The sequence below is a fragment of the Amblyraja radiata genome, chromosome 5, assembly GCF_010909765.2.
Source record: "Amblyraja radiata isolate CabotCenter1 chromosome 5, sAmbRad1.1.pri, whole genome shotgun sequence".
NCBI classification, from domain to species: Eukaryota; Metazoa; Chordata; class Chondrichthyes; order Rajiformes; family Rajidae; genus Amblyraja; species Amblyraja radiata.
In genome coordinates, this window is record NC_045960.1 from 4,096,839 (window position 1) to 4,122,495 (window position 25,657).

A 25,657-nucleotide genomic window follows, 5' to 3' on the forward strand; every position below is an offset into this window, starting at 1 on the left:
GGAGTCATAGTAGCAATGTTACAACATTTTGAGATTTTAAAAATCGAGTGTAATTTATCCCATCAGATAAAGCATAAAAAGAAGTTTAATTTGACAACTAATTCACTTTCATATCTTCAGTATTAAAAATGTTATGGCCATTTTCATACTCGGAAATTAGCATCTTGTTCCCTATTGCTTTTTCATTGACTTAACACAAAAGCTGTGATCAAAGACAGTCAAAAACCCATAACTTTCTTAAAAATTAAGAGAACTGAAAGAAATTTTCAGTTATTATAGATTGAAGCATTCTGAAACAAATATGAAACAATCTTACTTAGATGACTTGAAATTAAAGCATATAATTAGTTAGTTACCTAATTGTAGCTAATTACAAAATTCAATTACTAAATCTAAACATCTATCCATTTCTTAAGAATAGATTAACATTTTTAAATAGCCTGTCCAAATAACATACACACAAGAATTCACGATATAACATAATTTAAATCTCATTGTCATGAATTTATATGCCAAATGGAAGGAATTTAATGTTTAATACCTGTAAATTAATGGCCATTTAAATCAGCTTGCGAGTGGGTTTTTCTGGCACGCTATCAATTGGAATGTTGCGGTTGCGGTGGATTTAAACCCGTATTGGCAGCAAATACACTGCTGGTTCGTTCGGGGGGAAAAAATCATCGTTTCGCTACTTAAAATGTGAATTAAATGCATCTTAAGAAACACTTTTATACATAAAAATAAACAACTTTCTTTTACCTGTCCCCTAAGTAAAATCCGTCCCCGTTGTCGGCGTTGACGGCTTCAGAAGCTGATTTTAAAATCACTCCAGCTAATAACTTGTCGGGCGAATTAAAAAAAAAAAAAAACGGCCGTCGGAACGATTCCTCAGCCAAACCCTGCACTCCAACAAAATATAATCCAGAACCAGGAGTGAGAAAACCGTGTTTTAACCCCGCCCCCCCTCAAACGCGCCAAAATCGCGCACACGGCCAGTGGCAGAATTGCAGCGCCGCTGAAGGTAAGTATTGTAACATACCTAGTATTAGTCCTAGTTCAAGGTCTATCTTTCTCCATCACCATCTTTAATCTTCTCATCCACTCTCCTCTCCGTCCCACCTTCCCAAACCTTCACCCCTCTCTCTCTTGTTCTTCCACTCTCTCCTTCCTTCTCTCTTCCTCCAATTAGTCTACTTTTACCCATTCTCCTTGCTCCATCCCTTAGCATCACCTCAGTCTATCCCACCCAGATAGACTCTCAGCATCATCTCATAACCCAAGTCCCCTTTCTTCCACCAAGCCTCCGCTTTCTCCCAACACTCCCAACTTTCTTGCTCGTTTGCATAATTCCTATATTTAGAATGAGCCAGAATTGAACTATCACTGATTATACAAGAACCCGACCAGGAATTTAATAAATGCCAATAGATTAAAATTCCTTATATTTATCTGTGGTTAAAAGTTAAAGTGATTTTAATGTATATACGAGTTGCAGATCTACACACCACGGAAACAGGCCAAGCTGACCAAAGTGTTTAACCGAGCTAGTTCCCACTTGCCTGTTCCTGGCCCACATCTCTCCAAGCCTGTCTATACATGTATTTGTCCAAGAGCATTTAAAATGTTGTAATTGCATCCAGCTCTGCCACTTCTGCTGGCAGCTTGTACCGTATCTGCGTGAAAACGTACCCTCTGTGTGAAAAAGCTGCCAGTCAGGTCTCTCGTAAAATATTCCCCTCTCACCTACCCAGGGAAAATAGCTGAGGCTCTTCACCTTATTCATGTGCTTCACGATTGCAGAACACTTCTATATGGCCTCTGCACCAGGGAAAAGAGATCTAGCCTATCTAGTCTCTTTTTAGAACGCAATCCTTCCAGATCCTTCAGATCCTTCCTAACACCATTTCCAGTTTAATGACATCCTTCTTCTTGCAGGGTGACCAGAACTAGTATTCCATATGTGGTCTTACCAACAACATTTACAGCTGTAATATGACATCTTAATTATTTTGCTGAGTAGCCTAACATCTTCTTCATTACCCTGTCTACCTGTGTCCACCACTATGTAGAACTATGTATCTGCACCCCCAGGCCTCTCTGTTCTACAACACTCTCAAGAACCTTACCAATTACTGTGCAAGTCCTGCCCTGGTTTGCCTTACCTAAAGTCAACACCCGCCCTTTTTTTAAATTATACTCCATCTGCCATTCCTCTCCCCATTGTCATCAAGATCCCTATGTTATTTTCGACAACCTTCTTCACTGTCTACTATACCAACAATTTTAATGCCATTCACACATTTCCGAACCATGCCACCCTATATTTAATCCAAATCGTTACATACGTAACGAACAACAATGAACTCAATACGGATCCCTGTGGCACATTTGTCGTTAGAGACCTCACCTGAAAAACAACTCTCTACCATCACCCTCTGTCTCTTATCTTCAAGTAAATTTTGTATCCAATTGGTTAGTTCACCCTGGATCTCATGTGATCTAATATTCCAGACAAGCTTACCAAACGGTACCTTATTCATAGCAAAAGGATTTGAGTATAAGAGCAGGGAGGTTCTACTGCAGTTGTACAGGGTCTTGGTGAGACCACACCTGGAGTATTGCGTACAGTTTTGGTCTCCTAATCTGAGGAAAGACATTCTTGCCATAGAGGGAGTACAGAGAAGGTTCGCCAGACTGATTCCTGGGATGGCAGGACTTTCATATGAAGAAAGACTGGATAGACTCGGCTTGTACTCGCTAGATTTTAGAAGATTGAGGGGGGATCTTATAGAAATTCTTAAGGGGTTGGACAGGCTAGATGCAGGAAGATTGTTCCCGATGTCGGGGAAGTCCAGAACTAGGGGTCACAGTTTAAGGATAAGAGGGAAGTCTGTTAGGACCGAGATGAGAAAATAATTTTTCACACAGAGAGTGGTGAATCTGTGGAATTCTCTGCCACAGAAGGTAGTTGAGGCCAGTTCATTGGCTATATTTAAGAGGGAGTTAGATGTGGCCCTTGTGGCTAAAGGGATCAGGGGGTATGGAGAGAAGGCAGGGATGGGATACTGAGTTGGATGATCAGCCATGATCATATTGAATGGCGGTGCAGGCTCGAAGGGCCGAATGGCCTACTCCTGCAATATTTTCTATGTTTCTATGTTAGTTAAAGGATTGTGGTGCAAGAGAAGACCAATTGGCCGCTCAAGCTTGCTTTGTCATTTAATAGGTTCAGGGCTTCTTCTTATCGAGTCCACACACAAGATTAGAAGTTGTTCAGCCAGAGCTGAACGCACTTATCGGCATCTGCACAATGGTGTCTGTCTTGCGCTTCATGTCGCTTCTTGTGCGTGTTGGTGGAAAGATTGGTGAAAACAGGGCCGCGACGTGAACGCTCTTTCCTTGACCCCGGTCCAGGGCTGATCTGAATGTAACTACAACCCCACATGCCCATTAATCTACTATAACCTTTCCAGTACCTGTCTACCTCTGCCTTAAAGACATTCAGATTCTGCTTCTGCTGCACTTTGAAGGAGAGAGTTTGAAAGATCAACAGGAAAAAAATCTTACTCTTTAATTGTAACCTACTACTTTTAATGGTATTATTTTCCCACCAGAGGAAACATCTTCTCTGCAGCTTCAGGGTCTTTTACTTTTCCGTTAATTCATACATAGAGTGATAGAGAGTTGGCTTTAGCTCTTGGGGATAAAGGAATTAAGAGATATGGGGACAAAGCAGGAACAGGGTACTGATGATCAGCCATGATCATATTGAATGGCGGTGCTGGATCGAAGGGCCAAATGGCCTACGTGCACCTCTTTTTCAATATTTCTATGTTTCTATGATACAGCACGGAAACAAGCCCTTCGATCCATCTAGTCCATGTCAACCATCAAGCATCCATTTTTACACTCATTCTACGCTATTCTCGCATATTCTTTTCTCATTTAAGTCAAATCAAGTCATTTATTGTCATATGCACAAGTACAGTGAGATACAGGTAGTTTAGTGTAGTTTATTGTCATGTGTACTGTGAAAAGTTGTTGAGTGTTATCCAGTCAGCAGAAAGACAATACGTGATTACAATCGAGCCATTTACAGTGTATAGATACATGATAAGGGGATGACGTTTAGTGCAAGGTAAAGCCAGCAAAGCCCGATCAATGATAGTCAAGGGCCACCAATGAGGTAGATAGTAGTTCAGCACTGCTCTCTGGTTGTGGTAGGATGGTTCAGTTGCCTGATAACAGCTGGGAAGAAACTGTCACTGAATCTGGAGGTGTGCGTTTTCACACTTCTGTACCTTTGCCTGATTGGAGAGGGGAGAATGAATAATAATAAGATACAATGAATAATCTTGCTGCAGTGGCATCACAGGCACATAGAATCAAACAACACACAAAAGCAAGTTATACTTAAATTATACATCAATTACTCATAACATTTCTGAAAGAAAGACTGTGTAAAAAACAAGATATTAGTGAAAAAAACAATTAGAAAACATACAACCACATAACTTCCTGTCTCCCTCCCTCTACCTCCCAGAGTTTCTACTGCAAGAACACAAAGGAATGAAAAATCTCTAAAAATCCAGCTATATAATTACATAGAAACATAGAAAATAGGTGCAGGAGGAGGCCATTTGGCCCTTCGAGCCAGCACCGCCATTCATTGTGATCATGGCTGATCATCCACAATCAGTAACCTGTGCCTGCCTTCTCACCATATCCCTTGATTCCGTTAACCCCGAGAGCTTTATCTAACTCTCTTTTAAATCCATCCAGTGAATTGGCCTCTTCTGCCTTCCGTGGCAGTGAATTCCACAAATTCACAACTCTCTGGGTGGAAATGTTTTTTCTCATCTCAGTTTTAAATGGCTTCCCCTTTATTCTTAGACTGTGGTCCCTGGTTCTGGACTCCCTCAACATTGGGAACATTTATCCTGCATCTAGCTTGTCCAGTCCTTTTATAATTTTATATATTTCTATAAGATATCCTCTCATCCTTCTAAATTCCAGTTAATACAAGCCTAGTCTTTCCAATCTTTCCTCATATGACAGTCCCGCCATCCCGGGGATTAACCTCGTGAACCGACGCTGCACTGCCTCAATAGCAAGGATGTCCTTCCTCAAATTAGGAGACCAAAACTGCACACAATACTCCAGTTGTGGCCTATACTCAAATCCTCTTGTTATGAAGGCCAACATGCAAATAGCTTTCTTCACTGCCTGCTGTACCTGCATGCTTACTGCATAATTGCCCAACATGTTAGGCTTTGCTAATGAGTGACAAACTGAGCCAAGATACAAAATAGATGACCTAAGGCAGAAATACCAGTTCTGCTACTACTGGAGAAAGTGAAGCTGTAGAATTTGATATTGACTCCTAAGGCTGAAAATGCGCAGATGGAAAATGAGGTTGTTTTCCTCGAGTCCTCATTAAAACACTGTAGGAAACTGTGACAGATAAGCCAGATTGGGATGAAGAGTGTAACTTGCTCCTACTTGTACAATTGTTATCATGGGGATTGGGGCTGTAGGGATGAGCATGTTAGGGAAAATAAGACTTCATGTCTACAAAGCCCTCAATGGGCTTGCCCCCACCTACATTAAAAGTCTGCTTACCCACCACACCACCTCCAGGTCCCTCAGATCGGCCAACTTGGGGTTGCTGAATATCCCGCGGTCTAGGCATAAGCTCAGGGGTGACCGTGCCTTTGCGGTTGCAGCGCTCCTAGACTGTGGAACAGCATCCCTCTTCCCATCAGAACTGCCCCCTCCATCGACTCCTTTAAGTCAAGACTAAAAACCCATCTGTACTCCCAAGCCTTTCTTGACGTCCTCTGAGCGAGGGCTATATGTATGTAGTTTGTTTGTTATACTATTCTTATACAAATGTAAAGCACTTTGGCCAACAAGAGTTGTTTTTTACATGTGCTATATAAATACATGTGATTTAACTTGACTTGAACTGCAGAGATGAGAGAAATGCTTTGAGGCCAGGCAAAGGCTCAGTAGACTTCTTCTTCTTGCGCTGGAGGCAACAGAAGTTATGTAACGGCCTCCAGGCACTGTAACCAGTTCAATGTGCTGTTGTCGAGGGCTGTGTGGTCTACCCCTCCACCGGGGGGGCGGAGGACAGCGCAGTTGAAAATGACGTGCTGCGCTGTTTGCTGGTCTGCTCCACACACGCAGGCTGCTGATGAACGCAGCCCCCTGTAGGCCGAAAGGATACTTATGTTGTATGGAAATATGAGAAATTAAGAAATGTGGTAGACAAATTGCTTATGGCAACATCTTACACACAGCAGTGTCATAATTATCAGGTCATAGTCATACAGCATGGATGACGTCTTTTAAATGCTGTCATCGTACCAGCCTCAACTAAGGAAAGACACAAAATGCTGGAGTAACTCAGTGGGTCATGCAGCATTGTTGAAGAACATAGAGACATGAAGTTTTGGATCAAGACCCTTTTCACTGCCTCATTTACCTCCTCTGGCAGCTCGTTCCATATACCCACCACCCTCTGTGAAACAATTCCCCCTCAGGTTCCCATTAAATCTTTCTCCTCTCACTTTCCCTTAAACCGGTCTTGTTCTTGATTCACCTACTTTGGGTAAAATAATCTGAATTCTCCCTAGCTATTACTCTCATGGCCTTAAATACCTCCATTATAGCACCCCTCAGCCTCCTGCGGTCTAAGGAATAAAGTCCTAGCCTGCCCAAGCTTTCACTATAGCTCAGGCCCTCAAGTCCTGGCAACATCCTCGTAAACTTTCTCTGCATCCTTCCACCTTAACAACATCCTCCCTCTAGCTGGATGACCAAAACTCAACACAATACTCGGAGTGTGGCCTGTTGTGCAACTTTGTACAACATCTTGTATAACATTTCAACTTCTCTACTCAATACCCTGACTGATGAAGGCCAATGTAGTGAAACCCTTCCTGTGGCGCCATCTTCAGGGAACTTTATACCTGCACTCCTAGATTCCTCTGCTCTACAACACTCTCCAAAGCCCTACCATTCACTGTGAAGTCCTGCCCTGGTTTGACTTCCCAAAATGCCACACCTTGTACTTATCTGCAATTAAACTCTATCTACAATTCCTCCACCCACTTGCCCAGCTGATCAAAATCCTACTATAATTTTTGATTATTATTTTTGCGGTCTACAATCTGTAAACTTACTTGCTCATTCATGCCTTGTTCATTCTCATCCAAATTGTTGATATACTGTAAACCACAAACAGCAATGGGCCCAGTACCAATCCTTGAGTATTTGTCTTGGAAATGTTGATAAGGACCAAGTATTGATCAGATGGTGAGAAAACACTAACGCCCAGCTAGGGTACTGTCCGATTCACCTCTACCCCATTGCAGACATTGGACTGCTAAAGGTGATTCGCAATTTTATATTAGAGGTAGGTAAAGTCACTAAAATCTGTCTCTTGTATGCTGCTGAAATTTATGCCGTCTAAGGAACTGATGCGCTGCAATGCTGAGAACTATATTCTGCACTCCGTATCTTTCCCTTTGATCTATCTATTGTACGAGTTTGACAATTGTATTTAAGTATGGTATTATCTGACTTATTTAAGAATAAGGGGTAAGCCATTTGGAACAGAGATGAGGAGGCACATTTTCCACACAGAGAGTTGTAAGTGTGGAATTCTCTGCCTCAAGAGGGCGGTGGAGGCTGGTTCTCTGGATACTTTCAGGAGAGGGCTAGATGGGGCTCTTAAAGATAGTGAAGTCGGGGGATATGGGGAGAGGACAGGAACGGGGTGCTGATAGTGAATGATCAGCCATGATCACAGTAAGTGGCGGTGCTGGCACGAGGGGCCGAATGGCCTACTCCTGCACCTATTGTCTATTGTCCAGCTTTCCCAAACATAAATGCTCTTTACAACTTCTTCCAAGCTTATATTACAGAGACTATAAGGATCAATGAGGGACTTTTTTTTCTGGTGTATTATATTGTTTACAGGGTACTATGTTTACATATTGTGTTGTGCTGCTGCAAGTAAGAATGTCATTGTTCTATCTGGGACATATAACAATAAAACACTCATGACTCTTGATTCCTCAGCTGATCAAGAAATTACTTTTATGATTTGATTTTCTATTTAGTAAGTCCAATTACTGAAAGTAATAGTGGCTGATATAACGTTGTATTGTCTTTCAGGATATTTGCGTATCCTCTGTGAAAGAGAAAGATATTGAGGCCAAGTTGACTCAGGTGATGCAGACCTGGACCAGCCAGGTCCTGAGCTTTGCTCCATTTAAAACTCGTGGAGAACTTCTGCTCAGAGGAATCGAAACAGCAGAAATTATAACAATGATGGAGGACAGTTTAATGATCTTGAACTCTTTACTCAGCAATAGGTACAAGCAACAAATTGTGGTATCAATAATTTACTTTTATGTAGCATCCGATGTGTTAATGTGTTAATCAGATAAGATTTGCCTGAACCTCTTCATTGAAACCGAGGCCTCTCAAAAACCTGTGTTTAAATATTATTATTTTCTCCTACAGGTATAATGCGTACTATAAGAAAGATATTCAGACTTGGGTGCACAATCTGACGGCGTGCACAACTATAATAGAACAATGGCTTTTAGTTCAAAATTTGTGGGTTTATTTGGAGGCTGTCTTTGTTGGGGGAGATATTGCCAAACAACTGCCACAGGTAATTTGCATTATTAACCCAGATGTTTTGAATATTATTGTTGCCAAGTTTCATTACTGAACAGTTTTCTAATTGTAGCGCAAATTAATTTGAAAGGAACAAAATAAGATAGTAAATAGGAGGAGGCTATTCTGTCCATTAAACCTACACCACCATTCAATGTCATCATGGGTCCCCTAACCATAAGCCTAAAGGGCCTGTCCCACTTGGCCGTCATTTGTGCGCCATTTACGCGATCTGGTAGCGTGTGGGTAGCGTGTGGGTAGCATGTGGGTAGCGCAGGATGGGCGCGTGGAGTGGAGGAGTATGGAGTTGCGCGTGGTATAGCGCAGCGCACCAGGATTTCGTGCTGCATGAAATCTTCGCACGCCACCAGCCTGTCACATAAATGACGGCCAAGTGGGACAGGGTGACGTTTCGGGTCAAATGGGTGACGTTTCGGGTCGAGACCCTTCTTCAGACTGAAACATCACCCAATCCTTCTCTCCAGAGATGGTGCTGGTCCCGCTGAGTTACTCCTGCATTCTGTGTCTATCTTCAATTTAAACCAGCATCTGCAGTTCCTTCCCACAGATTAATTTGGTCTGCAGCTTGCTACTTTTCATTCACCTCTTTTTATGAATAGGGGCATTACATCTGCAGTTTTTCCAATTGCTAGCACCGCTCAAGAAACTGGGACATTTTAGAAAATCACCATAAATATCATAAACTGGGTAAATATCATAAACTGGGTATTCAAATGACATCACTCGCTCCAGACGGCTATGCGGACACATGATGATGTGCGCAACGGTCACGTGACAATCACTACCGGCCTGTCGCGTAAATGACGGCCAAGTGGGACAGGCCCTTAACCCATCTCTTCTTGTGTGCACATTTCCCACAGTCTTTAATTCGGTGGTCTTTCAAATAATGATCTACTTCTTCTTTAATACCCCCAGTCAACACCTCCACATCTAATTTGTTGGGCTAGTATGCTAAACAAGTTTTCTTGATGTTGCCCTTATTTGAAAGTACTTTTTAGTTTTAGTTTAGGTTGGAGATACAGCGTGGAAACAGGCCCTTCGGCCCCCGAGTCTGCACTGACCAGAGATCCCCGCACACTAATACTATCCTACATACACTAGGGACAATTTTCACTTATACCAAGCCAACAAACCTGTACGTCTTTGGAGTGTGTGAGCAAAACCGAAGATCTGGGAGAAAACCCATGCGATCACAGGGAGAAGGTACAAACTCCGTACAGACAGCACCCGTAGTCAGGATTGAACCTGATGTTTCCAGTAACTCTATCACTGCCCCACCGTGGCTGCCTTTTGGTGTATCTTTGGTGGACCATACTTGTTGAAAGAGCTTTGTAATGCTTTTGGTGAAGTCAACAGTGCTCAGTTGAGATCTCTTTTGAAATGTTTTTCTTCTTCTTTCGTGTGGCGTGCACAGCCTAAAGTTGTTGGACAACTTGTTCTATTTGATCTTCCGTTTGTACACGTCGAGTTGATTGCATTAGTCGAAACAGGGCGGACCACGTGAAGGTTGCAATCTTCCACCCCTTTTGAAATGTTGAGTAAGAGAGAGTAGCCAGCAAGACAAGAGGCATTTGGAACATTAGGAGGAAGAGAGAAGTGGTCATTGGGCAAGTTGCCATTTGCGCATTTGGAGGCATGATTCAGGGGGTTTTCTTCATTTACTGAGTCATATCAGATGGGGCACAGCATATGCAAATGGAGTGCATTTCAGTGAGTAAACATTTGTGAGCTGTGACTGTAATGTCATGGGGCTTAAAACCTGTATGAGAAAGGACAATCAAATATCATCATTTAGTTTAGTTTAGTTCAGAGATACAGCATGGAAACAGGCCCTTTGGTCCACCAACCAGCAATCCCCGTACATTAACACCATCCTACACACACACTATTTACACTGATACCAAGCTAATTAACCTACAAACCTGTACGTCTTTGGAGATGTGGGAGGAAACCGAAGACCTTGGAGAAAACCCATGCAGGTCACGGGGAGAACGTACAAACTCTGTACAGACAGCACCCTTGTTCAGGATCGAACTCGGGTCATGGGCTCTGCAAGCACTGTAAGGCAGCAACTCCACCACTGTGCCTTCGTGCCGCCCTATTTAACTTTAATAATGTTTAATATGGGAAAATATATTTTCTGTGAGTTAATAAGGTACCAACACAGTGATTAATTAATCCTCAAACCAAGTTGTAAACAAGATATCCAATGCAAACTTGGCCCTTCTATATGCCACACTCCTTCAAAATTGTAGAAGATGCCATCTTTGATGTTTCACAGCATGCAGTCCACCCTTTATCAAGAATTTCATCACCTTTTCTTTCTACCTTTTAACCCATAGTTTGAATGAAGCAGGTTGGCAAACGACTCTGCTAGGCCTGCATAGAGTATACGATCCCAGAGACTATATCCATTCCTCCATGGCTCCACCTCCATCCCCACACTTTTCAGAATAGAAATAGATTCTGCTGCCTTCGGGTCTGTATGGAGTTTGTACGTTCTCCCTGTGACCACGTGGGTTTGTCCGGGAGCTCTGGTTTCCCCCACACATTTCAAAGTTGTCAGGTATGTAAGTTATTTGGGTTCTGTAAATTAGAATAGAACTAGAGCACGCATGATCATGGTCAGCAAGGAATCGGTAGGCCGAAGGGCCTGTTTCCAACTAAAACCAAACTACTTTTAACAGGTCTCCGCACAGCCTCCGATGTTCCCCAGAGAAAACAATCAAACGTTTTGCAACCTTTCCTTATAGCTAGTACTCTCTAATACTGACAGCATTCTGGTAAACCTCTTCTGCACCTTCTCCAAAGCCGCAACATCCACCCTGCAATGGGGTGACCAGAATGGTGCCCACACCATTGAATCCGTACATATAGGGTGCAAAGTGCAACACCACACACTCAACTAACATGTAACATTCAAATCGTGCATGTTCTATTGTCCACTACTCCAATTTGTAACTTCCAGGCCCAGCATCTGCTTTACAGGTTAGTTATTTCATTCCTCCCTCATGGCTCCATATTCCCCTTTATTCAACTGTAACACCGACACCTCTGATTTACCCTTCTCCCTCTCCAATTGTAGATTAAACTTGACCATATTATGGTCACTACCTCCTTATGGCTCCTTTACCTCAAGTTCCTTTGTCAAATCCGGTTCATTACATAACACTAAATCCAGAGTTGCCTTCTCCCTGGTAGGCTCCAATACAAGCTGCTCTAAGAATCCATCACGGAGGCACTCCACAAACTCCCTTTCTTGGGGTCTAGTACCAACCTGATTTGCCCAGTCTACCTGCATGTTGAAATCTCCCATAACAACCACAGCATTACCTTTGCTACTTGCCAATTTTAACTCCTGATTCAACTTGTGCCCTATGTCCAGGCTACTGTTTGGGGGCCTGTAGATTAATCCCATTAGGGTCTTTTTACCCTTACAATTCCTTAGTTCTATCCATACTGACTCCACATCTCCTGTTACAATGTCACCCCTCGCAAGGGACTGAATTTAATTCCTCACCAACAGAGTTACCCCACCCCCTCTGCCCACCTGTCTGTCTTTTCGATAGGAGGTATACCCTTGAATATTCAGTTCCCAGCCCTGGCCCTCTTACAGCCATGTCTCAGTAATTCCCACAACATCATACTTGCCAACTTCTAACTCAGCCTCAAGCTCGTCCACTTTATTTCTTATACTTCTTGCATTCATATACAACACTACAACACTTCCCCTATCACACTATTGGCCCTGAACTTACTCTCTTATCCCTTTTCGAACGTTCCTTCCCATTAATTCGGGAGTCTTTTGTAATTTTTCCTGTACTCATTCCCTCTTCAACTCCAACTTTATACTCCCAATTTGTCAATCCCTCCCCCCCCACTATTTAGTTTAAACCCACACGTGTAGCCCTAGCAAACCTGCCTGCCAGAATGTCAGTCCCCCTTCCAGTTAAGGTGTAACCCGTCCCTTTTGTACAGGTCACCTCCGAACCCAGAAGAGATCCCAGTGGTCTATAAATCTAAATCCTTGGACAATGGAGTCACCCACCACTAGGGCTCTGCCCGATGTCGGTCTCGCCGGTCGAGTCCCATCTCTAGGATTGGAGCCACCGACGTGTCCGCCACTCGGACTGGAAACATCGTTTCCCAGGACAGTTCCCAAGAGGGCGTACCTGTGTTCATTAGGCACAGCCAACTGGGTCTTCTGCACTCCACGGTTACCACCCTTTCTCTCCGTCACACGCCTTTGTTCTTCCCGTATCCTCGGCGTGACTACCTCACTGTAGGTCCTGTCCAGGAAACTCTCGTTTTCCCGGATGGCCCTGAGGTCACCCAGCTGCTTCTCCAGTTCCCCAACACGGCCCTTCAGGAGCTGAACCTGGACACACTTGCCACAGTTGTAGCAGCATGAGGCACCATCAGTGTCCCTGGGCTCCCACATCCTGCAAGCATCACACTGTCTCATCTTATCCATCATGTGTTCACCGCGTCTTGTTCTAAACAACGTTTGAAACCACAACATCACAATGAATATGAGTGCCACCAGTTGGTAGTCATTAAGGCATGTCACCTTGCTCTTCTTCGGCACCGGTATCGTGGATGTTCTTTCAGACCCCCGGGCGCCGACCTGTAGGGGGTCTGGCTGCCTAGCCTGCAGCTGTCTGTTTTTCATTTCTTTTTTCTTAATTTTAGTTAGTTTAGTGTTTTGTTTTTAAGGAGTTCTAGCTTTTTTATGTGTGGGGGGGGGGGGGGGGGGGAAACTAATTTTCAGGGTCCCTACCTGGTCGGAGATGCAGCTTTTCTCCGGGCTGCACTTTCGACCCGTCCTCGCGGCCTACCAGCGGGCCTGGAGCGGCATTTCCTGAGGGGACCGGCAGGTTCCTGCGGAGCAGCGGGTCCGAGGAGCGAGGGGACCGCCCGGAGCCTCGGCACCGGCATCGGCGGCACCGGCATCGGCGGCGGCGGACCTGCGGGTGTGAGGACGGCGGTGCAGCGCTGGAGCGCCATTGCGGGGCGGGCGGTGCCTTGCCTGAGTCGCCGCGCTGGAACTCCGGTGAGCTGGGACCGGCGTTAAAAACATCGCGGAGCTGCGGGCGGCGGCGCTGAAACTTTACATCGGGAGCCTGGGATCTCGCGACGAGATCGCCAGTTGAGCTCCATTCGGCGCGGCCTTGTCGGCTCCGGAAGCCACGGTCTCGAGTAGGGAGGCGGCCGTTCCAGGGTTCCCAGGCCGCTGAGAGGACTCTCCCGACGCCGGAACATCATCACCCGGCGAGGACGGCCTGGAACATCGGGCTTCCGTAGAGGCAACTGTGGAGGCCTCAATAGGCCCGACTATGGGTGGACATTGGGGATGGGACTGGACTTTGTGCCTTCCCCCATAATGGGAACCATTGTGGGGGGATGTGTTTATGTTAAAGCTATTTATTATTGTTATGTCTGTATTCTTTTTTATGTGCTGCATTGGTAAAAGGAATTTCACTACATCTAGGTGTATGTGACAATAAATCAACCTTTGAACCTTTGAACCTTTGAGAGCAGGTGGAAACCTCCGTTCGTAGTAGTGAGAAGTTGAAGGTCCACGAAAACTCCAGCCAGTTGATCTGTGCATGTTTTAACAATGCAGCCAGATACACCAGCAGACCAGATGTTTTCCTAGGGTTCGCCCTTGTGAAGGATCTTCTGATATCGGCCTCAGAGACCAAGATCCAATGTTGTCAGGGGACATTATTGTTCTATCATTACTTACATCAAAACATTTCTCTTAAAATATCAGATCAATAATTTTTGAAACACATTATGACAACACATCATTCCTCTCGATCATTCATGAATATTCCAATATAACACGTTTATAAGTGTATCTTAGTACCATGTACAGTAAATGCAGCCTTTCCTTTACAACTCTGCTACTCATAATCTGTTTTCCCCACACAGAACAAAATGAGTGCAGTCCAATGTATCTATGCTTAACACCAAGCTTTTCATGGTTAGCTGAATGTCTACCACTATGTTTGTATGAGACGCAGGAGTGATGGGCTGGCATATCCAGTTGTTGAAGTTACATTGACATTCAACTTTGGGTGGTCATGGTGGAGTACGGTAGAGTTGCAACATTACAGCAAGAGCAGCGCCGGTCCGCTTCTCTCGCGACCGGGCTTTCTCACTCGGCCGGTCCGCTTCTCTCGCACGGCCTGGCTTTCGCACTTTCGGCCAGGCTGGCTCTGCTCCCGGCCGGCTGGAGACTCGGTTGTCATTGGTGGCGGACGCCGGACCTATCCGTGGGCTACATGGTACTAGGCTCTCACCCGACGTCGGTGGCGGCTACTGGGCCTGGCCGTGAGCTACACGGCCCTGGAACTCACCCGAAGTCGGTGGCTGCGCTCTTGCTTCCTGTTCCGACCTTTCTTTTTCTTTTTGCATGGAGAGTGGTCCCGGAGGCTTGAGTCCCTCTTTATTTTTTTACTTTGACACCATGTAATGTTCTCTGTAAGGCCCTATTGTGACTAGCACAATGATTACACGTCCGCCGTCTTGTAAAATAAGTTTAATCTGCAATGGCAGAAACTTCCAGAAGGTCACGACCTCAGTCACGAGGCACAGGTACATTTGCCAGCTTCTGCTTTTGGCCTCAAGGGGCACTGACATTTACATAATAATAATATATAATAAATCTTTATTTATATAGCACATTTTTAGTCAACTTGCACTGACCCCAAAGTGCTTCACATAATTACATCCACACACACAGGCAAAGGTGGGTGAAGTGTCTTGCCCAAGGACACACACAGGCAAAGGTGGGTGAAGTGTCTTGCCCAAGGACACAATGACAGTATGCACTCCAAGCGGGATTCGAACCAGCTACCTTCCGGTTGCCAGCCGAACACTTAGCCCATTGTGCCATCTGTCATTAGATATTACATTACATATACATCACAAATTCCTTTCTAATCCATTCAATGATAGTACATTACAAATACATCTCACCCGGGTTCGATCCTGACTACGGGTGCTGTCTGTACGGAGTTTGTACGTTCTCCCCGTGATCTGCGTGGGTTTCCTCCGAGATTTTCAGTTTCCTCCCACACTCCAAAGAAGTACGGGTTTGTAGGTTAATTGGCTTGGGAAATGTAATAAATGTCCCAAATGGGTGTAGGGTACTGGTAATGTGCGGGGATCGCTGGTCGTCGCAGACCCGGTGGGTCGAAGGGTCTGTTTCCGCGCTGTATCTCTAAACTAAATGGCCACTCGTCGGTACTCAGGGCACTCGTGGACATTATTCAACGTTGAAAATTATTCACGAGTCTTCAACAGCACCTTCCTCCTAGCTAACTACCCGTACAGAGACACTTGAAGCTGTGTCCTCAATCTGCTGATCGACCCTCTCCCTACCCATGGTTTGTGTAGACAGACACAGCTATAACATCATTTAAACATTTGCCAAATATACCACTGTTGTTAGACAAAGAGCATGTAACAACGAGGTAGGGAGATCGATCGATTGAATGATGACAGAACAACAATCTTGCTCCTGATATTAGCGAACAAGGAGCTGATTGTTGACTTCAGCAAAGAAAGCTGAGGATATATAAACCTACATGATGTGATGGTGGTAAAGAGAGTCAACAGCCTCAGTTTCCTGAGCGGCATATTCCCAGTACATGTAACAATTTGACATTGTGAATTTAACTCTTCAATTTTAAAATCTTGCTCTGATGACATGAGTGCTTTTGTCTTTCAAGGAAGCAAAACGTTTTCAAAATGTTGATAAATCTTGGATAAAAATTATGCAGCGAGCCCATGAAATTCCAGCAGCGGTCCATTGCTGTGTTGGAGATGACATCATGGGACAGCTTCTGCCTCACTTACAAGAGCAACTGGAGGTGTGTCAGAAATCATTAACAGGGTAAAACATTTTCTTTAATACTTACTCATAGAATCACAAGCTATGCCGCATGCTTCCTTAGAGTGGAAGTAGGAGATGGTAGGAAAACCTTTCCCTCAACATAGGTGTTAAACTAGAAGGCATTGGGTTAAACCCCTGTCCCACGTTACGAGTTCATTCCAAGAGCTCTCCCGAGTTTGCCCTGATTCGAACTCGGAGATTTCGGTAATGGCCACTCGTCGCTACTCAGGGCACTCGTGGTCATTATTCAACGTTGAAAATTATTCACGAGTCTTCACGTGCTTACCTGCCGTTAGCGAGTCTTCCCGAGTACCTGCTGTTAGCGTTACAAGCCGCTAAGAGACGTCCCCGAGCTCCGACGTACCCGCTACGTTCATTCTCCGTGCTTACCACGAGTTTGATTTTTTTTAAACTCGGGAGAGCTCTTGGAATGAACTCGTACCGTGGGACAGGGCTATTAGGGTAAGGAGCAAGAGGCTTAGAGGAGAATAGTTGAGAGGATCTTTTTCACCCAGAGAATGGTTAGAATCTGGAATGCCTGTGGCGGATAGAAACATAGAAACATAGAAAATAGGTGCAGGAGTAGGCCATTCGGCCCTTCGAGCCTGCACTGCCATTCAATATGATCATGGCTGATCATCCAACTCAGTATCCTGTACCTGCCTTCTCTCCATACCCCCTGATCCCTTTAGCCACAAGGGCCACATCTAACTCCCTCGTAAATATAGCCAATGAACTGGCCTCAACTACCTTCTGTGGCAGAGAATTCCACAGATTCACCACTCTCTGTGTGAAAAATGTTTTTCTCATCTCGGTCCAAAAAGATTTCCCCCTTATCCTTGAACTGTGACCCCTTGTTCTGGACTTCCCCAACATCGGGAACAATCTTCCTGCATCTAGCCTGTCCAACCCCTTAAGAATTTTGTAAGTTTCTATAAGATCCCCCCTCAATCTTCTAAATTCTAGCGAGTACAAACCGAGTCTATCCAGTCTTTCTTCACATGAAAGTCCTGACATCCCAGGAATCAGTCTGGTGAACCTTCTCTGTACTCCCTCTATGGCAAGAATGTCTTTCCTCAGATTAGGAGGAAGGAGGATGGTGGAGGTAGGGACAAACACAACATTTAGGAAATACTAGACCAAGTGCAGACCCGTTGGGTCTGTTCCCCCAACGTGCGGTTGTGGGGGGGGAGGCGGCATGCAGCGTCACACGCACTAACTATCCCCCCCCCGCACTCACGCTAATTACCCCCCTTGATATTATATTAATATTATTAATTTGCTCCTTTTACCCCATAAACAACCTATCTACTGACGCCTAGCCCCCAACTTGCAGTCACATCTAGAGAGGGGGGGAGGGGGGTGGGGTGTAGAGAGTGAGGGCAGAGAGAGAAGGGGCAGAGACACAGAGAGAGGGGCAAGAGGGAGAGGGGGTGGCGAGGAGGAGAAGAGGGAAGGTGGGTGAGAGGGGAAAGGTGGGGGTGGAGGGGAGGAGAGAGAGAGGGTGAGAGTGAGGGGGGGGGGGGGGGGGGGGGGAGGGGAGGGAGAGGGAGGGGGGGGGAGGAGAGGGGGGGGAGGGGGGGAGGGGGGGGAGGGAGGGGAGGGAGGGGAGGGGGAGGGGGGGGGGAGAGAGAGGGGGGGGGAGAGTGAGGGGAGGGGGGGAGGGGGAGGGGAGGGGGAGAGAGGGGAGGGGGGGAGGGGGGAGGGTTGAGGGGAGGGGGAGAGTTGAGGGGGGGGGGAGGGTTGAGGGGAGGGGGAGAGTTGAGGGGAGGGGGGAGGAGGGGAGGGAGGGAGGGAGGGGAGGAGGGGGGGTGAGGGGGGGGTGGGGTGTGTGGAGGGGAGGGGGTTGGGAGGGACGGTGGGGGAGGGGATGGAGGGGAGGAGTGGGAGAAAAGAGGGGAGAGAGAGGGGGGGGAGTGGAGAGGAGAGGAGGGGGTGAGAGGAGAGGGGGGAGGAGAGGGGAGAGGAGAGGGAGAGGAGAGGGAGAGGAGAGGGGCAGAGGGGAGGGGGGGGGAGGAGAGGGGGAGGAGGGGAGAGAGGAGAGGAGGGGGGGGGGGGGAGAGGAGAGGGGGGGGGGGAGAGGGGGGGGGGAGAGGAGAGGGGGGAGAGAGAGTGCCTTTTTATTTCAACCCAAACCCCCCAAACAACCATTTGCAGGCAGTGCTTTTTTACTTTAACCATATTTTCATTTTCAAACCACATTAAGGGTACTTACTCACAGTTGTGTGGACATGTGTTCAGTGTTATTCACAGCTCAGAGAAACGTGACCCTCTGCCTTCCTCCAGCTTGCAGACTAATTGAGGCACACCACTTCCTGGTTTTATAGTCCCTCCCCCCTGTCGCCAGCGGGGGCAGCAGAGAGAATGGGGAATTTTGTAAAATCATTAATATCTCTGTCATTTTTCATCGACTGGAAAAATCCTCGGCACACATGCGGCGGAGGGGGGCTCTGAGCGAGGTGGCCAAAAATGACGGCCGTAGGTGGCGGCGTTCTCTCGGAAATCACAGCACAGATCGCCAAAACCGGTCAAAAACAGACTTTTAGTAATATAGATAGATTTAGATGGCCACTTCAATCACCATAGCAAAGAACGCAATGACATAATTCAACTAAAGGGATTGGTACAGATAAATACTTTCAGTTCAGTTCAGTTTAGTTTATTGCCGCGTGTACCGAGGTACAGTGAAAAGCTTTTGTTGCGCGCTAACCAGTCAGCAGAAAGATAATGCATGGTTACAATCGAGCCATTTACAGTATAGAAACATGAAAAGGGAATAACGTTTAGTGCAAGGTAAAGTCAGCAAAGTCCAATGAAAGATCTAAGAGCAGTAAAGAAGATCATAGTTAAAGTAAGAAATGTTGCTGTATGAATAGAAGTTTAAGAGTGTGGAGCGATTGTGATATGTGATTCTTGTGCTTCTGTGGCTAGCATGTAAATAGTTGCCTGGGGTGGTGTAGATCAGTGTCACTCATGTTATGAGCCATGCTTTAGTAGTTACGCCCACTAGCTTTACAGTAACCCTCCTCGCCTGGTTCCCTTAGAATTAGAGAGACGTGCAAGTGTGAAGTCATATTTGCTATGTAGTTAATAAAGTCTTTGGACCTTTATCTTGGTGCAAGGCTACAGTTATTTACAACAGCCGAAACACAACAGTCGGGCGCCATCTTGGAAGCAAGGTCCTTGAGGATTAACATAGATCTGGTGGGCCTTTGGGCAGCACTTCAGTATTGGCCACCAATATGGTAGCTCTTAACCAAAGGCTCCTCTAGTATCTTTGCTCTTAACATCCTTGTTAAATGGCCTCAAGCCATTTAGCTTGTGCACTGAGGGATATACAATCAAAGGCTGTCTTGCCAGTGCACCTAAATCTTCAACAGTGAATGAGTAAATACATAGATTTGGAGATGGAGCGAAATATCCACATTGCCACTCTCTTTTCTCTCACTAAAAGAGGATATTTAGACAGGTGGCTTAAATTAGAGAAATGTCCCACTATCTCATTTTTAACTTTTTTAGCCTTTCCAGAATCTCATTACTTTCCTGGTGACTTTGACATTTCTTCTTTTTGATGAGGACGGCTCATAAACTTTTGTTTATAAACTTTTATAATCTTTTGCCACCCACAGCCCCCTCTCCCCCTCTGCAAAGATGTCCATTTTTGTGGCTAATTGGCCTCAGCAGTTGCCAATGACCCCATCTATAATTCTTGCTTGTTTTTCATTTGCCTGTGAAATACTTCGAATTTGTTGATTATTAAAGTAAAAAAATTAGTAAACGTTAAAAGTTGTGTTCCAAAATCTTCTTTTAAATTTCATCATTAATATTTTGGCAGATATTTAGAAAAGAAGAGGTTGCTATTTCCTAGATTCTTTTTCGTCTCAGATCCAGCGCTACTAGAAATCCTCGGACAAGCCAGTGATTCACACACCATCCAGGTTTGCCGATAGATTTACTTTGTCTTAAAGAGTGGGAAATGATTAATGCAATATTTGTTTTTGCTGAATTGTTTGTGATCGCCAAGGAGAATTCTGGGCATTCCAAGTTAAAAGCCAGGTAGCAAAAATATATTGTCTGATCCTGCCTAGCAGTGCCTATGACAACAAAAATAAGTGTATCATTATTATAGTCTATGAAGTAGAATCCCCATTATATGTCAGTACAGGTGCACAACCTTTTATCCGAAGATCCAAATAACGAAAACCTCCGAATAGCGGCCATTTTTTCGGTCCTTGAAGAAAGGTCCTTGAAAACGTTCACCGAGGGCGGCCCGCAGAGGTGACAGCGGAACCTCCGGTCGGTCCTCGAAGAAAGGGGAACTAAATCCCCATTCATAAAAGAGAAGGTGAGGGTATATTGTGCGGGAGGGTTAATAATTGACAATATGCTGCTGCCTGCCCGCTGAGTTAAAAAGTTCCCACGGTAGACTCACGAAACACAGTGTTTCGTGAGTCTTGCGTGGGAACTTTTTAACTCAGCGGGCAGGCAGCAGCAGATTGTCGCTCGCTTCAGTTTCACCCCACCTACACCCCTCTGCTTCCCGGCCATGTGTGTGACCCCTTCCCTCCCCTCTCCAGCTCCCCGCCCATTGCACCGGCGCGGGGGCTTTGCACTGTCTTCACGTCGGTGATTGCAGCAGGACAGTGACAGTCACCGGAGACGTCAGGACCAATTGGACACCGACCCCCAGGCCCACTGCAAGCACGGAGATCCCAGAGACCCACAGCCAACAGCAGCCCAGCCCAGCCCCGCTCCAACTACAGAGGGACCTGGGTTGCGGATGACGGGGCGCAGCTCGGGGCGTCGTAGGGGCCCATCGGGGAGCGGGTTCCTGTTGGTCCTGACGTCTCCGGCCACCTGCCATCCTCCGGGAGCTGTACCGCCCTTGCAGGAGAGTGGGGTTGTTTGCAGTTGCAGAGGGAGGGGGCAAGGGCGGTACAGTTTCCAGTCTCAGCTCCAGTCCAGGGGGGTGGCCGGAGACGTCAGGACCAACGGGACACCGACCCCCAGGCCCACTGCGAGCACGGAGATCCCAGAGACCCACTCCAGCAGCAACTCCAGCCCAGCCCCGCTCCAACTCCAGAGGAACACGTAGGGGCAGAAGCTGATGGTGTGCAAGGTACGTCTTGTTCTTGGGGTGGCGGATGAGGGGGCGCAGCTCGGGCTGTGGGCAAACTGCCACTTGTCGCCGTAGCGGCCCATTGGGGAGCGGATTCCTCTGGAGTTGGAGGGGGGGGGGGGGGGGTTATTGTGCTGTTTGATCGCCCCCTGCTATCCCAGGGACAGGGAGACACAGCGGCTTTTTAGACTGGTGGGCAATCACTTCCAAAGTTCTGCCCACACAGTCAGTACACCTCTCCTACACTGCATTTCATACAAACATTTATTCTGCAAGAAAAAACTACATTGAAGACTCAAACTCGCGACCGAGTTTACTGCCGCGATCAAGGCGCAAACTCGCGACCTTGCGGATATGAGCCGAGCACTCTACCACTGAGCCAGCCATTAAAATCTACGCTAAAAAATTTCCATTCCGAAGACCGACAAATTCTGAATTACGAAAAGTGTCTGGTCCCAAGGCTTTCGGATAAAAGGTTGTGCACCTGTACTTCTAAAGTAATGTAATAGAGTTACCCAGCACAGAAATAAACTCTTTCTGTGGATGGCAGAAGGCAAAGAGTGGCAATCAAGGGGGCTTTTTCTGGTTGGCTGCCTGTGACTAGCGGAGTTCCGCAGGGGTCAGTGCTGGGGCCGCTACTCTTCACGTTGTATATTAATTGGATGAGGAGATTGAAGGCTTTGTGGCCAAGTTTGCAGATGATATGAAAATAGGTGAGAGACAGTTAGTGTAGAGAAAGGCTCTATAATGCTCTCTCTGTAAGGCACTGGTCAGGCCGCATTCGGAATAATGTGAGCAATTTTGGACACCATATCTGTGGAAGGATGTGCTTGATCTAGAGAGGGTCCAGAGGAGATTTACAAGAATGATCTCAGGAATGAGTAGGTTAACATACAATGAGCGTTTGACGGCACTGGGCCTATACTCCCGAAGATTAGCAAATGAGGGGGGACCTCATTGAAACGTAAAGAATAGTGAAAGGCTTGTATAGAGTGGATGTGGAGAGGATGTTTCCACTGGGAGAGGTCATTGCCTCAGAATTAAAGGACGTTCTTTTAGGCAGGAGATGATGAGGAATTTCTTTAGTCAGAGGGTGGTGAACATGTGAAATTCTTTGCCACAGAAGGCTGTGAAGGCAGTCAGTGGATATATTTAAGGCAGAGATAGATAGATTATTGATTAGTACGGGTTATGGAGAGGAGGCAGGAGAATTGGGTTAGGAGGGAGAGATAGATCAGCCATGATTGAATGGTGGAGTAGACTTGATGGGCCGAATGCCTTAATTCTACTCCTATCACTTATGACCTAATGGAACAATTAAATTGTTACTACAGCTTTACGGTCACATTAACGCAACAGCACACCAAATAAATAAGCAATAATACAATACATTATCAGTAATACCAGACAACTAGACCATAATAGTACAGGCCAATGTACATTATGTAACCTAGAACAAACTCCTTAGTACAACCATACTGAGGTTTTGTTATGGATAGGTTTGTGTAGTGTGGTTCATGGGCCTGATGGTTGATGGCAATAGCTGTTCTTAAACCTGATGGTCATGGCTCTCAGGCTCCTATACCTTCTTCCTGATGGTAGCAGCAAGGTGCAAGCTTGGCCAGGATGGTGCGTGGTCTTTGCCATTAACTGCCATTTTGAGGCAGTGCTTCCTGTAGGCCCCATCATTGGTGGGGAGCTCAATACCTGTGATGGACCAGGCAATGTCCACCACTTTCTGAAGCCTTCTCATTCTTGAGCTTTTGAGTTACCAAACCAGGGCGTGATGCAATCAGTCTTGATGGTCTCCATCATACAGCTGTAGAAGTTCGATAAGAGTATTTGATGGTGTATCTCTTTAAACCTTGAGGAACTGATGAGCTTTCTTAGTGATTGTCCAATATTCTAAGCCCAGGACGGTGGAGTAGACTTTATAATAATAATAATAATGGATGGGATTTATATAGCGCCTTTCTAATACTCAAGGCGCTTTACATCGCATTATTCATTCACTCCTCAGTCACACTCGGTGGTGGTAAGCTACTTCTGTAGCCACAGCTGCCCTGGGGCAGACTGACGGAAGCGTGGCTGCCAATCTGCGCCTACGGCCCCTCCGACCACCACCAATCACTCACACACATTCACACGCAGGCAAAGGTGGGTGAAATGTCTTGCCCAAGGACACAACGACAGTATGCACTCCAAGCGGGATTCGAACCGGCTACCTTCTGGTTGCCAGCCAAACACTTAGCCCATTGTGCCATCTGTCGTCCCACTATGGGCCAAATGCCCTAATGCCCTAATTAGGCAGAATTAAAGGACGTTCTTTTAGGCAGGAGATGATGAGGAATTTCTTTAGTCAGAGGGTGGTGAACATGTGGAATTCTTTGCCACAGAAGGCTGTGGAGGCAGTCAGTGGATATATTTAAGGCAGAGATAGATAGATTATTGATTAGTACGGGTTATGGAGAGAAGGCAGGAGAATTGGGTTAGGAGGGAGAGATAGATCAGCCATTATTGAATGGCGGAGTAGACTTTATGGGCCAAATGCCCTAATTCTCCACCTATCACTTATGATCTACCTTCACCTTAAACCTATGACCTCTGGTCCTTGATTCACCTACTCTGGGCAGAGACTGTGCATCTACCCAATCTATTCCTCTCATGGTTTTATACACCTCTATAAGATCACCCCTCATCCTCCTGCGCTCCATGGAATAGAGACCCAGCCTACTCAACCTCTCCCTATAGCTCAGTCCCTCTAGTCCTGGCAACATCTTTGTAGAGTATTTAAATTTTATCATGATGACCATTATAATGAATGCACCAGTTTTGCTAGAAATTGTGAATGCTAAATTATTGGAGGGCAGAACTTCAAAGTAGCAATAACATTAAAAGTTCCATGAAAGATCGAGAAGAGATTCTTTTGGAAAGGCATCTCGGAAAATATAGTATTTATTACATGACTAAAATTTGTGTAAGAATCACAATATTTTAATTAATGCGCACTAAATTGTTAATTTGCATGCTTGTGGAGATCTATAAAGATTGAGGGTGGAAAGAATTTGTGCTGCCATTTCATGCTGATGATACACACAGCACCTTAAATCCGATTTCTCCCCATTCTAGCAGCCGCACTTCATGTCCTATAGGGTAAACTATATCAGTATTTTTTGGCACTATGATGAGACCATTCTTAACAGAATATTGTGAGTTTTTGACATTCTCCATCCCAGAGGACTGTGCTTGGTTGTGTAAGAGTATATTGGCTCATTGGCTATATTTAAGAGGGAGTTAGATGTGGCCCTTGTGGTTAAAGGGAGAGAAGGCAGGGATGGGATACTGAGTTGGATGATCAGCCATGATCATATTGAATGGCGGTGCAGGCTCGAAGGGCCGAATGGCCTACTCCTGCACCTATTTTCTATGTTTTCTATGTATATTTAAAGTGGCTTCATTTGGGGCCTTGGGGGAATCAAAATGGTTGTCAGGCTTGAGGGGATGTATAGCCTTCTCCTGCTCGTATTTCTATTGTTCTTCTACTGAAAAAGCCACACAAACTTCTGTGTTATCACTTTAGACAAGTAGACAACTAGTATGCTGGATGATTCAGTGAATCTGAGTGCAATCTGCTCTGATATTAACTCATGTTCAATAAGATTTAAACAGCTAAAAATAAACATACAGGAAATGATGTTATTGAGAAACTAAATTATAACTTCATTAATTTTTCATAAACTAGAATCAAGCAGAATGTAAAATGGGTGACCTGTCAGCCCCATAAATTGTGTTAGGTGAAAATTATCCCAAATACCTTGGAGTGTACCTGGACAGTAAACTGGACTGGTCCAGGAACACTGAGGCTCTGTACAAGAAGGGACAGAGCCAGCTGTACTGTTTGAGAAGGCTCCGCT

The 25,657-nt window shown here is 45.6% G+C and overlaps 1 protein-coding gene across 1 annotated transcript in view; it reads left to right on the forward strand.

The window, feature by feature from the left end:
- Positions 1-25,657, forward strand: part of LOC116972889 (dynein heavy chain 8, axonemal-like) — a 574,435-nt gene that overhangs the window by 279,351 nt on the left and 269,427 nt on the right. Inside the window, exons 40-43 of the mRNA XM_033020476.1 lie at positions 8,188-8,387; positions 8,539-8,692; positions 16,461-16,624; positions 20,460-20,562. Coding sequence (XP_032876367.1) covers positions 8,188-8,387; positions 8,539-8,692; positions 16,461-16,624; positions 20,460-20,562 — 621 coding nt within the window. The remainder of the gene's footprint in view (positions 1-8,187; positions 8,388-8,538; positions 8,693-16,460; positions 16,625-20,459; positions 20,563-25,657) is intronic.